A 14,298-nucleotide genomic window follows, 5' to 3' on the forward strand; every position below is an offset into this window, starting at 1 on the left:
GCTCTTTCATTTTCCCAAAGAACTTCGCCCCTACGCATCTCACGATGGAGAGATGCGTAATGTTATAAAATTTCAACTAAAGCTCTTTGCTCCTACCTGTCTCGTGCTTGAGAGGTTGTGTATCATTAGGTATATTTTTCACACGGGACCTAATAAGATCGATCCAACAAATAAGTGGATATCATAAATATGTAACTATGAGATACAATCTAATAAGGGTTGAATTAGTATTGCTCAATTTTTCTCAATTTTGAGCTAAGTTTGTTTACTTGTTATTTTATTGGAAGAAATGATCAAATAAGTACTTACGAAAAGGACTAAAAGCATAAATAAATAACACAAGAGAATTATACTACTTCTCCTTATCAACCAAGGGTGCAACTAGTCCCTCTTGTAACACCCTTCTAAACCCCGCGGCAATTTTAATAATTAATCAGAGTAAAAACATATGCACAAGGGTGCCACAATTATTCAAAACAACTAAATCAACTAAGGTCAAAGTCATGCTTCATTAGGAAACGGTTCACCAAAACATAATCATGTTTATCACAGCGGAATACTAAACATCATCAAATACAACCAAATGAAATCATAATTCAACACCAAATAAAATGGATAATTTCATAAAAACTCTATAACTATCGTTCCCCAGTGTTACAGATCAGAGCATGATCGACACGACCCAACATAAACGGATAAACTCTACGAGTCATCCTCACCAAGCACTAATGCTGCTACTCTTCAATCTGAAAATGACAACATGTAAGGGTGAGTCTCATTCTCAATTAGTAAATATTATGCAATTCATAAGCAACAAGCATCATAATATACCGTTCACCCAATTATACATATTCAGATTCACATCCATTATTAATTCACACAATAATAGATTACAACACACACTACAGAAATCCATACAATCATATTATGACAGAATGCATATGACACAACTGACACTATGCATGTGGTACCAATAAACCGTGGAATCAATCCACCTAACCGATCTACGCCTCATCGAGATACGGCCCACCGACACAATTTCCACACAATGGGAAATATGTCCACCAACGATCCAAACATCACCGGGATCCAACATCAATGCATATGAATGAATGAAACACATATAACATACTTAAAACACACCGAATCACGATGAACAACTCATCTCAACACCACATCACCGAATAAGTATGTACATGTTTTCAACATCATTCAAATAGTCATGCATCCATCACAATCATAATAACAAATCACAACCAATTCATCATCACATCAAACACATTGTCACACCTATCTCATATGCACACAATGTTCAATTCTCATCAAGTAATTAAATCTAGTTTTTAAGGAAATAAAGTCAGCTATTACCAATATTCATTATCCATCTTATAAAACATTTAATTACTTGCACAACGCCCAAAACGGCACTAAGAAATGAATTCACGGATCAAAAGATACGTTATTTTGAAGTTTGGAAAAATTCACACACAGCAAGGTTCGCTCAGCGGGGCAAGGCAGAAGCGAAACCCTTCCAACCCCCGCTCAGCGGACTTCAAGCGACGTCAAACAGAAGCGAACTACGTTGGGACCTCCGCTCAGCGGACCCCCCTCCGCTCAGCGGACCTGCGATTTCAGCAAACCCCAAGTCTGCGACAGACCCTGCGATTCCACCCCCTTTTCACCCAAAAACGATTCCAGACATCACATACAGGCATATAATCATCATACATTCAATTATACACCATAACACATCATCCAAACTCATTATTAACCAATTAGTTCACACAATTATCATCAATTCAATCCAATTATAACACCCTAACCTAACAATCCCAATATCTAATTGAACCAAACCATACATCAATCTACCTATCACCTAAGATCACATAAGAGATACTAAAAGGAAGAGTCCCCCCTTACCTCTATGAATTTCTTGAATGCTCTCCTTCCGGTTTCACGTTCTTGCCTCTTTCTCTTCTCTTGCTCTTTTCACGTGTTCTTCTTTTCTCCCCAAATGGTTCCTTTTTCTTATTTTATGAAAAATAAAATAAAATAAATTAACCACAACTTAGTAAAAGGCCTAACTAATTAGCACTCCTCTTTTGCTATCACCACACCATAAGCCCAATAGCTCTTACTCCCTCATTTTCCAATTAAATCCAATTTAAATTCTAAAATTCCAATTATTTAATTTAAATCCAAATTAAATTAATAAACTGAAATTATGGGTGTTACACCTCTACTCCTTAGAGGATTATCCACTATGTTTAGATCCTTGTACAAGTATGCACCAATACCTCTTTAGAACCTTCTAATACATAAACAAACAAAAAACACTACTTTTTTTACAACAACTCATCACCACAAACTTGATGAATAAGTTACAGCACACAATTTAAATGATTTTGAATAAGATTGTTCTTTGCTTGATTCCAAGTTGAATAATTTGATCTTCTCTTTCTCTATATTAAAATTCAAATTTATATATTTTAAGTGCTTAAAATGTTATGATGAACTTTTGAATAATATGAAATTTATGCAAAAAATTTCAAAATTTGAACTTGTATGAACATTTAGAAAATTGTATTAGAATCATATGAAAATGATTTTTGAAAAAGGTAAATTATTTTTCTGACGTATAAAGTCTTATATACTCCCTCCGTAACAAATTATAAGCAACTTTTGCTTTTTAGGTTTATTGAATAATTAAAGTATCTGGTCTATATATAGACCAGAAACATCAATTATTCAAGAAATCTAAAAAGCAAAATTTGCTTATAACTTGATATGGAGGAGTACATCCTTAGGCACCTCTTTGTAAAGATGTATGAATTTGAAATGGATCCATGAAGCATTGTAATGTTTTACAAACATTATGTTTTATGTTTTGAGAAAAGGTACAAAATTTGAACTAGTAATCGATTACGACTTAACTTTAATCGATTACGACTTTGCAATGTTTCGAAAATTAGAAATTTGAAAACTCATAATCAATTTTGACTTATCTGTAATCATTTACGACTGAACCAAAATTGAAAAATAAAACTTTTCATGGCTAGACTTCATGTGTTTTCATGCACAATGATGTAAGAAGGTTTTAGATGAAGCGTAAGATAAAATTATGTGCATTTTAAAGTAGTATAACATGAATTGCAATGAGTGCCTTAATCATGATCAATTATCTCAAATTTTCACTTGATTATCAATGTTAACCTTATTTATTAGCTTCATTATTGATTAATAAAAATGAAAATGTTATTATATAAGAACAATTCAATGCGTCTATAATACAAACTGAAGCAGCCAATCTAGTGGTAAGGGCGCTGGTGCCTTGAAGGAAAGGGAGTGTGTTCGATTTCCACCTGCATCAAATTTGTGGAAAATAATATCTATTTCAATATCAACAAAAATTAATATAATATAGAATGCCAATGTGGCATTAAAAATAATTTAATAAATTAAAATAAAAAAGCCACTTTGTCATTCAAGTCAATAAAAAAATAGATGTCACGTCAGCATTTTTGATGATGTATCATGTTTAAGGTTAAAAAAAGTTAGGGCAATCCATGCAATTTTTTTTACGGGAGGTTTTCAAATATCACCTATATGACAGAGGGCGAAAAAAATATTTTCCCTAAAAATTAAATCAAACATTAATAATATTAAATATTTTCTCCACTCTTCTCCATTTATTTAAAGATTTTTTTTTACGGGAGGTTTTCAAATATCACCTATATGACAGAGGGCGAAAAAAATATTTTTCCTAAAAATTAAATCAAACATTAATAATATTAAATATTTTCTCCACTCTTCTCCATTTATTTAAAGATGGAAAAACATCTCCGATCCGTTAAACATGTGCGTTTTACCAACACTTTTTTTTATGGTAGAACAATATTTTAACCACACACTTAATATGTTTGTTCGTTTCACCTGACCAAAATTTTAAACAGGCTCTTAACTATATCCTCCTCGCCACCCTACATTTATGATCAAGAGAAAGGATACTTTGAGAAAATAAAATGAAAAGAATCGGAATAAAGAGAGAAAGATATATTGAACATTTCAACTTGGACATATACTGAAGAATATATATAAAAATATTGAAGAATATCTATAAAGTAGTAACACTAAAAAAATAAAATAAAAGAAAGGGAATGGCGTTGTTCCTTCCATGCCATAATTGTGAAAGTCATAATGATAGTCATCACTAATTAAAAACAAAAAAGCAGTCCCGCACGGGGGATTGAATGAGTAGTTATTATTACAGACAAGTAAAACAAAACAAACTCCGTTTGCGCGTGGGAACGTGAAAAAACAGGGGTGGGTAAAAACAAGAGATGGAAAGAGAAAGAAAAAGGGAAAGTGTTATTATTACTTATTAGAGTGAAATTCGTGGGGAGGGGCATGGAAGGCCTGGCCATGCTGAAGCAGCTTATCGGTCAGCTTCAGCACCTCCTCGACTCTCAATCTCATCATTCTCCTTCTCCTTCTTCTTCTTCTTTTCTTCTTCAACAACCTTCTCATCACACTATCCTCCTTCAACAACACCCCAGGTCTCTCTCTCTCTAACTCTCTCTCTTAGATCTATTTTTCAAATGACCTTTCAGCCCCTTCTTTCTCTCTCTATTTTCTTTTGGTCAATTTTTTTTATATTTTTTATTTTATTTTTATTGTTAATTTTTATTATTTATTTATTTATCTTTGAAGCCAATTAACCAGTTAGGTAAGTTAGGTTGATTCTGCTATGTAATGCGTGAGTGCGGTATTTCAACACTTCACATTCCAATTTTTTTTGCTTCTAATTCCCATTCCACGCTTTCGGGAACGAAAATATTACGATGCCCTAAATTTCAACTTTTGATAAACTCTGTAAGATTTATGTCTTTTTAATCTATTTTTTACGCAATTTCTTTCTATACATTTGTTTCTTCTTCTCCAATTTCATTTGTTTTCTAAATTTCGAGTTCTGTATTTGATTTTCTTCTCATTGTTCCTTGTTTTGTATTGATTGAAAATCTCGTTGTTGTTGTGGTTGTTTGGGTTTGGAATTGGTGAGTAATTGGACATGGAGAAGGTGCACTTGAATTTTGAATGCTAATTTGAAGTTTTCATTGTTTCGTATACAACCCTACTGTATAATTTAGAGAGAACTATGATACTACTTTTTTTTTTCTCTTGCCAATAACTGTGTTTTTATGTCACTGTGATTGATATTTTGAAAATTTGCTATCGAAATATGCTTGATGTGGCAGTAATTATGGTCAAGGTTACTATTGCGGTTGCGTTCACATAAATGCTTTTGCGATTTTGGTCGGTTCGGTTCAGGTGTTGCGACATTGATTGCGGTAGTTGAGGTGTGAATTAATCACAGTTTGTTCTTCATCACTAAAATGATGAATAGCTGTAAGTATTGGTATCGGCATCTTCCAATTCTGTTTTGTTGCGGTTGTTTTTTCGCGGGAACGAACTGTTTTTAAGAACCTTGATTGTGGTTGTAATTTGCAAAGCTGTCTAAGAGGGTATTAAAAATATTTGATACCGCGACCACACAATGTAGTTGTTGGCTGATTTTTATAACATTGATTGGCAGCGAATAATCTTTTCGGAGATAATTTTCGGATCATGTCCTTTTGTTTGATTGTTTGGTTTAACAATCACACGCGCGCTTTTAGAACCTTGATTGTGGTTGTAATTTGAAAAGCTGTCTAAGAGGGTATTAAAAAAATTTGATACTGCGACCACACAATATAGTTGTTGGCTGATTTTTAAAACATTGGTTGGCAGCAAATAATCTTCTCGAAGATAATTTTCGGATCATGTCCTTTTGTTTGATTGTTTGGTTTAACAATCACACGTACGTTCTGTTTGTTTTGTTTGACGTTGTTAGATAATGGATGGATTGTGTGTATTGTTTCTGTGCTGTAGCGTTTTGCATAGGAAAGCTTTGATTTGTCAGTTTGCATCTTACTCGCATTCCTTGTGTGGTTAAGTTTGACATGATCGGATTGAACTTTTAGGAAAAATTTAAGTGTGGTAAGTTCTCTTCCTTAAAAAAGAAGGAATTGTGTGGGTTGTTACTTGTACATATTTAAGAAGGAGGAGAATTTTGTGGGTTATTACTTGTACATTCTAGCTATTCCTTCTGGTTCAACTTGCTCCTTTTTAAACTATAATTAGATTTAGATCTCCACATCCACTATATTGTAGCTGGGTTTCATTTTATCTTAATGAAATGAACATGGGATTTCTGAGTAGTACTGTCCATCTACTCTCCTAGAAATATGATGCTCGAGAATAAGTATATATTTGCTTTATTGCACACACCGGACATGTATTTGGTTGAGCGTTTCTAAAAGTTGTTTCCAATAAACTTGATCACGAAAGTTTAATTTGGTTAAAATTGAGTTTGAAGTGTTGTGATTTAAGTTTATATTTTAGCATCATGGTTGTTGGTTTAAATTTTTCCATCTAAAGCAAAAGTAACTTTTAACATCTTCTAATGAAATTGAGATTTAGAGGCGACATCAATGTAAGTAACCAAACATTTATATTCATGCCAAAATCATGTTAGAGTGGACTAGACATGATTTTGAAGGGTTTGAACATGAATCCAAATACGGTTGCGTAAATTATGTTTCTTGTACAAGGTAAGGTGATTTTGAAAATGTCTATTTTGGCACCTAGTGAACCTATGTGAAATCAGATTAGAGGGTTAATGAGGAAAGTTCTATGTGGTTTTACTTTATGTAGAGAGTTTAAGGATTGCATTGGATGAGGGATGATTTGCACATATATTTATAAGTGAGAACAATTCTCACTCTGCGAGCCGGTTTTGTAAGGCTAAGTTTAAATATAGCCTAAATTTTATGTTGATATCCGAGCCTAACAAAGTTTGGTTAAACCACTTGGTATCAAATTTTCGCTAACAGGTCACTTGGGTCTCACTTCCAATCCTAATCGTGAGGGGTGTGTTAAGAGTTCCACATAGGATGACAAATGACCTGAGCATTTATTTATAAATGAGGACAACCTTCACTTTACAAATCGGCTTTGTAAGGATGAGTTATGCCAAATATTAAAAAAAAAGACGATGATGTTAGAGTTTATCCTAGACCTACTGCTAGGTTTCCCTCATCATCCGCACTCCAAGCTCATTGGGGTTCAAGCGCGAGGTTGGAGTCGAGTCTTAGAAGTGTGTAGCTTCTGTCTAAGTGATAATATTAGAGTGTTAGGGTGATACCTATAGTAGAAAAAGTGGTGGAAACTAGACTTAGATGATTTGCGCATGTGGAGAGATGACAAAGACCTGTGAATTTTGTAGTAAGGAGAGTGTATTAGATGTATGGCAGTCAAATTTCTAGAGGTAGAGGAAGACCTAGAGAGACTATTAAGAAAAGTCTTGAGATTATATTATGGTGTAGTTTGATCAATGGAGCAGACCCCACTAAGTAGTTTTATTTAACCTGCCATTTGCTTTGACATCTTTTAGCTTGCATGCAAAATCCCTTGTTATAAATGTTCCGCTCGCGTGGGTTCCGTCTGCATGTGTTGGAGTAAAATATCAATTTGTATTTTTGCAGTTGTGTTCTGAAATTTGCTTTTTACTTTTATATGTTTTTCTGTCTGGTGTCAATCATGTTGATGACCCTATGAATGTTGGCTTGCCCATTTTGCAGATGGACTGCGTTTGACATCGAAAATAGCTCTGTAGATGATTGTTTTGGGATTGAAATGGCAGCTGGAAAGTCTCACAGTTTCAGGATGTCGGAGCCTCTAAAGCCTCCACCTGCTAAGAAGCCTCGCAGAGATCGAAGCAGGGGAAAATCGTCAGGAAGATCCTGTACAAGTGAAGTTATGGAACAAGAAATCTGGAAAGATTTTCCTGAAGATTTATTTGAGGCGGTAATTGCACGGCTTCCTATTGCCACTTTTTTCCGCTTCCGTTCTGTATGCCGTCAATGGAGTTCTTTGCTGGCTTCTCAAAGCTTTTCTCAGCATTGTGCCCAAGTCCCACAAGAAAATCCATGGTTTTACACCATAACCCACGAAAATGTGAATTCAGGAGCCATGTATGACGCTTCTTTGAAAAAGTGGCATCATCCTTCTATATCAGCAATGCCCACAAAGTTGATTGTTTTGCCAGTGGCTTCTGCAGGGGGGTTAGTTTGCTTTTTGGACATTGGCCATCGAAACTTCTATGTATGTAACCCGCTGACTCAATCCTTCAAGGAGTTACCAGCTCGGTCAGTGAGGGTCTGGTCTCGCGTTGCTGTAGGGATGATAGCAAATGGAAATTCTGCTGGTTCAGGCTACAAGATCCTATGGGTTGGTTGTGATGGAGAACATGAAGTTTATGACTCGATGAAAAACTCTTGGAGCCGCCCAGGAAACATGCCTGGAAGTGTGAAGCTGCCACTGTCCCTTAACTTTAGGTCACAAGCTGTCTCTATTGACAGTACACTTTACTTCATGCGTTCAGATCCAGAAGGGGTTATTTCTTATGATATGGCTACGGGAGTTTGGAAACAATACATAATCCCAGTGCCATTGCATCTGACTGACCATACTCTGGCTGAGTTTGATGGCCAGATCATGCTTGCAGGATTGCTCACAAAGAATGCAGCCACATGTGTTTGCATATGGGAGCTGCAGAAAATGACGCTCTTGTGGAAGGAGGTAGACAGAATGCCAAATATATGGTGCTTGGACTTTTATGGTAAGCACGTTAGAATGACTTGCCTGGGTAACAAAGGCTTGCTCATGTTGTCCCTGAGATCTAAACAAATGAATCGGTTGGTTACTTACAACATAGCAAAGAAGGAATGGCTGAAGGTTCCCGGGTGTGTGGTGCCGCACGGGAGGAAACGGCAGTGGATAGCATGTGGTACTGCATTTCATCCATGCCTGACTGCCGTGGCTTGATTTTCCTGGTATCTTACAACAACAGCCTGCCACATTTTCACTCCAGTTTTGTGGTTCATTGATATTTGCAGGCCCTTAGTATTGCTGTACCTAATCCCAACGTTCATCGCTGGTTTAACAGAGTAGATGAAAAATAATGTGGGTTTGTGCTGATTCCTGTTTCTTCATGCTTGCATGCATGTAAACTTTACTTTGGTTTCATGTCACAGAAGCTTTATTAATTTTTATCCTCCAACACCTTGGTAATAGGTGGTATAAAACTGCAGTTTCATTCTGTATTCAGTAAGTAAATGGTTTTCTGTACGGACTAAACAGTTTTGGTACATTTTGAGCCTTGGACATTGTCCATGAAATTTTCTGCTGACATTTGGTAAAGTTATGCCGAACCCTGCCCTTGCATAATTATTTGTGTTTCTGGGTACAAACATTCAATGAACAACCTTTAAAAGGTCCTTCATTATGCAGATAATCTTCCATCATGGTTAGGCTTTTGGCAGCATAATAGAGTTCAAACACGCAACCTGATATTCACATAATCAAATGGTGATAGTTTGCATTTTTATTTAATAGGGATAAATAATTTTAAGTAAATCTGGTAAGAGTTGCTTTCAAGGACTTGGCATCTCTACGGTTGTGCAGTGCTTGTAAGGACAGTTAGATTTGAAGAATCAACTCTAAAGATTTCTCTTTAAATTTAGTTGTCCTTACCACACTACATTTTATTTCTCTCTCTAAATTTAGAGAAAGTAGATCATCTCCAGCTCTTTGGGTCCAACCTTTCCTCTTGTTCTCATCCAATGGCTAAAAGTTCATAAGAAACTAATATATAAAAAGTGCAGTTTTGAAAAGAGTGAAAAATTATGAATAAAGGGGTGTGATGAGAGCAGAAGAGACAGCAAAAGAGAATTGGCGGGAGAGGATCCAGATCCAAATTTAGATGACCAAATTCTAAAGAAATTTCAAAAGTAGTTTTTTTTTTTTATATCAAAAACTATTCTGTGTTTTATGTTTTGACTTGGTCCTTTTAATATGATTAAAAGAAGGGCATTTCTTTGTACTGAAATTTCACGAGGTGATAGTTTACCATGGTGGAAAGTCACAAATATTTTTAGGTTTTGAAGATACATCTTTGGACGCACTTATATTACATACTTCCAATGTTTTCGTGAGTGAGTTACTCAATGTCCAAAAAAAAAATATCCGAAGATGTATTTCGTATCCATATTAGGGTGATTTCGGAAATGCATTTGCGTAATAACCCTTATTTCAAAATTCAATGAGTTTTATGGAGATACATTTTCGAAATGTACATTATTAGCTCAAATCACAAATTAGTAGTAACAGATACAAAAATTTAAAGAAAAACATACATTAACATCAAACCGCGTAACATTACATAAATAATCGTTACCATAAATTTAACATTACATTTCTTCAGGAAGTTGCAACATCCTTGGAATATCTTCGGTTGATCTTTCAATTGTCGCATCCACTTCAATCAGACCATTTATTTCGTAATGGTGAAATGTACTCCACATAACCATTAAATCTTCATTTGTTTTCAACTCAAGCTTTCTAAACTAAATCTTCTCACTCTTCGATTGTACGAGTATTATAGGAGATTCTCCATTATGGATTTCAGAGCTACAACAGAGGTGTACTCTGTGACCCTAAATTCAAGTGAGGGTTTCACGTCGTTAAAATAGACAAATGCGACATGCAAATATATACTCATTCTGGTGTGGCGTGTTTTTGTAAACAACATGAGATGAAAGATCCCATATTGATACAAGTTTTAGATCATTATAGAAACCCTATAATGTCTCAGAGGATATTTTAGATATTATGCATTTTCAGACTCACCCTATTTTTTTCTTCAAAATAAGAGTTTCTACAGAGATGCATTTTCGAAATAGCCCATGTCTGATAGTTTTTGCAGTTAAAACGTGGCTAATTCGAAAGTGCATCTCCAGACTCGCCCGACTGATCCACTGTTCATACAAAACCTGTTTTATGCAGGGAAAAAGTTGGTAATAGGTTGAAATAGATTTTTTTTTTAAATTGACCCCAATTATTATTATTATTATATAATTAATGTTGAAGGCGCGAGAAACACAAGAAAAGGGGGGTTGAATTGGGTTGCACCAAATATAATCTTTTCGCATCACACAAAATAAGGTTAACAAGTGAATAAAAATAAATGAACACAATTATTTTTATCCTGATTCACTGTTAACTAAGTTACTCCAGTCCACCCGCCAAGGTGATTTTGCCTTCTCAATAAGGACTTAATCCACTATAACCAAACTGATTAAGACAACCACACCGACCGCAACCAATGCCTTTTTGAGACTCCTAACTAACACCTAGTCTTCTCAAGGTAACAACCATAATAAGCTGCTGATCAACCTTGCTGATAACCCCAATAAGTTCAGTTGATCCTTATCGTGAAACCACTATGACCGCAACCACAGTCTGTTAGAACAAGATTTGGTTCTGCACTCAATCTTTAAGTTTCGATGATAACAATACATATACTTTTTATGTAACAATTTTTGTACTCTAATAGTTTTTTAAGTGTGCAGATTCAATATTTTGGTTGATTAGGATTGTTTTCCGAAAAATCATTAGAATCAACGTCATCACACATTAAAATTTATCTCAATTCATAAGTGACATCAGCAGTTCTGAAGAATGTTGAATGACTCATCAGAAAAAGATTTACAAATATTATGAAGTGAAGCTACTTTTCAAGATCATACTTCATCTCAGATATGCTTCAAGAATAGAATTCAGAATTTGTCGTTCAGATAGGCTATTGCCTGTAACTCTGAAGACTTCTTTCTGAATCTAAAGAATATTGTCTCTTGGAACGTCTATGTTACATGATCTCTTCACTTTTCTCTTAGAAGTACATATCAAATGAATAATGATCAGAAACTTGTAAAAGAAGCAATATGGTACAACAATACATAACCTTTTCCACTTTTGCAGGACATATTATACAATTCCATCTTTTGTGCGCTCTTTGTTCCCCATGACTTTTTAGAGCCGTTACGTCAAGGAAAGCTATGTGTTGTCCTCTCTCAACGGTCATCTTTTTATGGGACTATATATAATAGAAACTCTCCTTTGAAGAAGCAATCTAATCAAAAATGATATTCAAGCTATATCATAAAACTAACCAAATAAACTTCAAAGAGAAAAAGAGAAAGAATGATCTTAGAGAAACTGTGCTAAACACTTCAATGTGAGAAATCTAGTTTCTAAGAATCTATAAGTGCACAAGAGAAATTGCTCATTAGATTATGTTATCATTTGTGCTAAACTGTTTATGTTTCAATATGCTTTTAGAAGCAATATCTTGTAAACATTATCCTTTGTAAGTCTGTTGAGAATTGTATCCCTCAAGTGACTAGGTTGTCATTTTGTATACTTGAGAGAGATAAGGTGTCTTTCTAGACTCTTAGAGGTTGTTTGTATTATTTCAAGATTAGTGGATTAAGTCTTTTTCTAAGGCGAAATCACCTTGGCGGGTGGACATGATTAACCTTTTCTAAGGCGAATTTGTATAACTGAACATGTTCTTTTTCTTCTCCCTCTTAACTATCTCATTGACCTTTGTGAAAAGCTTTTAAAAGATTAGAATTTTAGAAAACCCAATTCAAACCCCTCTTTCTTGTGTTTTTCCCTACCATCACAGTCTTCTCAGGGTTTCTGACTAGCACCCAGTCCCCTAAGGAAACTAATCTACCACATTAATTACAAGTGTGTATTACAAGATACTTCTACTAAGCAGATTACACAATGTTTAAGTATAGCAACACAAAAGTGTTGATAAGCAAGATACAGACAAAAACTCCTTGCTAAAAATACAAAACTATACAAAGAAATGGATAGATCCGTTGGTGTAGAAATGGATAATTGATTTCAAATTCTTCCAATCGCTTCCTTTATAGAGAAGGATAGATCCGTTGGAGGGTAGAATAGGAAATACAAAGTACAACTATAAGTCTCCAACGATCATGGAGAGAATGGTAGATAACAAGTACAAGTTGGTTTGTCCTTACGCCACCATATAAGAGTAGAAGTCACAGTTTACGTTAGTACTTTTATGCTCACCATCAGACGCAAGCTGTCCTTGTTCTTTTAAGTCTTTAGAGGCTTCTAATTGTATGTTGATTGCAGCATGTTGTAGATGATTAGAACTAGAATCTTCAGTCCCTAAATTTTTGAGTCTTCAGAGCTTTTTCAGAAGAACCTTGTTTTTAGAGTCTTCAACACAAGGTCTTTAAAAGTGATGTCTTCAGATCTTTAGAACTCGTTCAGCAGAATCTCGTCTTCAGCATCTTCAGCACATGGGACACATAAGTAAAGCTTTAGAAGGCCTCCAAAGCTTCCTTACAAAGTCACGATCAGAAGCTCTTGTACTAACGTTCCTTGGAACCATTGTAGAAGTAACATTCCAGAATCTTGACTTCCATTGAAATACAATACTAGCATTCTTACAGAGTGTTGAGTTCAGAACCTGATGACGTCACACACCTTCTTACTAGAGTCGGAACCTGCAAGATAAAAGCCACACACTAGAAAGAAAATCGTTAGTGTATATAATTGTTTCCTAAGATAACATGTAAAGTTATCATTAAAACCTAAGGCCAGATGCAGAACAAATCTTGAAGTTGTCCAAGGATGAAAAGGGGGTTAGTGTTGATCAAAGTCTGTACATAAGTATGATTTATAGTCTTCTCTACCTTATGGCAAGCAGACCATATATTACTTTTGCTGTTGGAGTATGTGCTAGGTATCAAGATGAACCTAAAATGAGCCATCTCAATCAAGTCAAAAGAATTCTGAAGTATTTTAATGGTACATGAGACTATGGGATATTGTATTCACATGACTCAAACTCTAAGCTATTAGGTTATTGTGATGCTGATTGGGCTGTAAGTGCTGATGACAGGAAGAGTAATTCTGGAGAATGTTTCTTTCTAGGAAACAACTTAATCTCATGGTTTAGTAAGAAGCAGAATTATGCGTCTCTTTCCACAGCTGAAGTTGAGTATATTGCAGCAGGTAGCAGCTGTTCTCAATTTGTATGGATGAAGCAAATTTTGTCTGAATATAATGTCACACAAGATGTCCTGACATTATTCTGTGACAATTTAAGTCTTATAAATATTCCAAGAATCCTATTCAACATAGTAGGACCAATCACATTGACATCATACATCATTTCATTAGAGACCTTGTGGAAGACAAAGTCATCACTCTCGAGCATGTGAAAACAGAGAATCATCTTCCTAATATTTTTACAAAGGCTTTGGATGCAATTTAGTTTGAACAATTAATAAGCAAACTGGGCGTCTGTAT

General features: G+C 35.0%; 1 protein-coding gene across 2 annotated transcripts; it reads left to right on the plus strand.

The window, feature by feature from the left end:
* Positions 1-4,214: 4,214 nt before the first annotated feature.
* On the plus strand, positions 4,215-9,278 carry LOC131661539 (F-box only protein 6). Of its 2 annotated transcripts, none has more exons than XM_058931116.1 (2): positions 4,215-4,556; positions 7,680-9,278. In XM_058931116.1, the coding sequence occupies exons 1-2, from the start codon at positions 4,408-4,410 to the stop codon at positions 8,923-8,925; spliced, it is 1,395 nt and encodes a 464-aa protein (XP_058787099.1). In that variant the 5' UTR covers positions 4,215-4,407; the 3' UTR covers positions 8,926-9,278. The 2 variants fall into 2 exon arrangements, with proteins under 2 accessions (XP_058787099.1, XP_058787100.1); XM_058931117.1 differs by lacking the exon at positions 4,215-4,556 and adding an exon at positions 4,617-4,872.
* Positions 9,279-14,298: the final 5,020 nt, after the last annotated feature.

Source organism: Vicia villosa, linkage group LG3 (assembly GCF_029867415.1).
Source record: "Vicia villosa cultivar HV-30 ecotype Madison, WI linkage group LG3, Vvil1.0, whole genome shotgun sequence".
NCBI classification, from domain to species: domain Eukaryota; kingdom Viridiplantae; phylum Streptophyta; class Magnoliopsida; order Fabales; family Fabaceae; genus Vicia; species Vicia villosa.

Coding starts and splice junctions, on each gene's coding strand:
- LOC131661539 (XM_058931116.1), top strand. CDS start 4,408: ATGGAAGGCCTGGCCATGCTGAAGCAGCTTATCGGTCAGCTTCAGCAC. Junction 4,557..7,679: donor CTCCTTCAACAACACCCCAG/GTCTCTCTCTCT, acceptor CCCATTTTGCAG/ATGGACTGCGTTTGACATCG.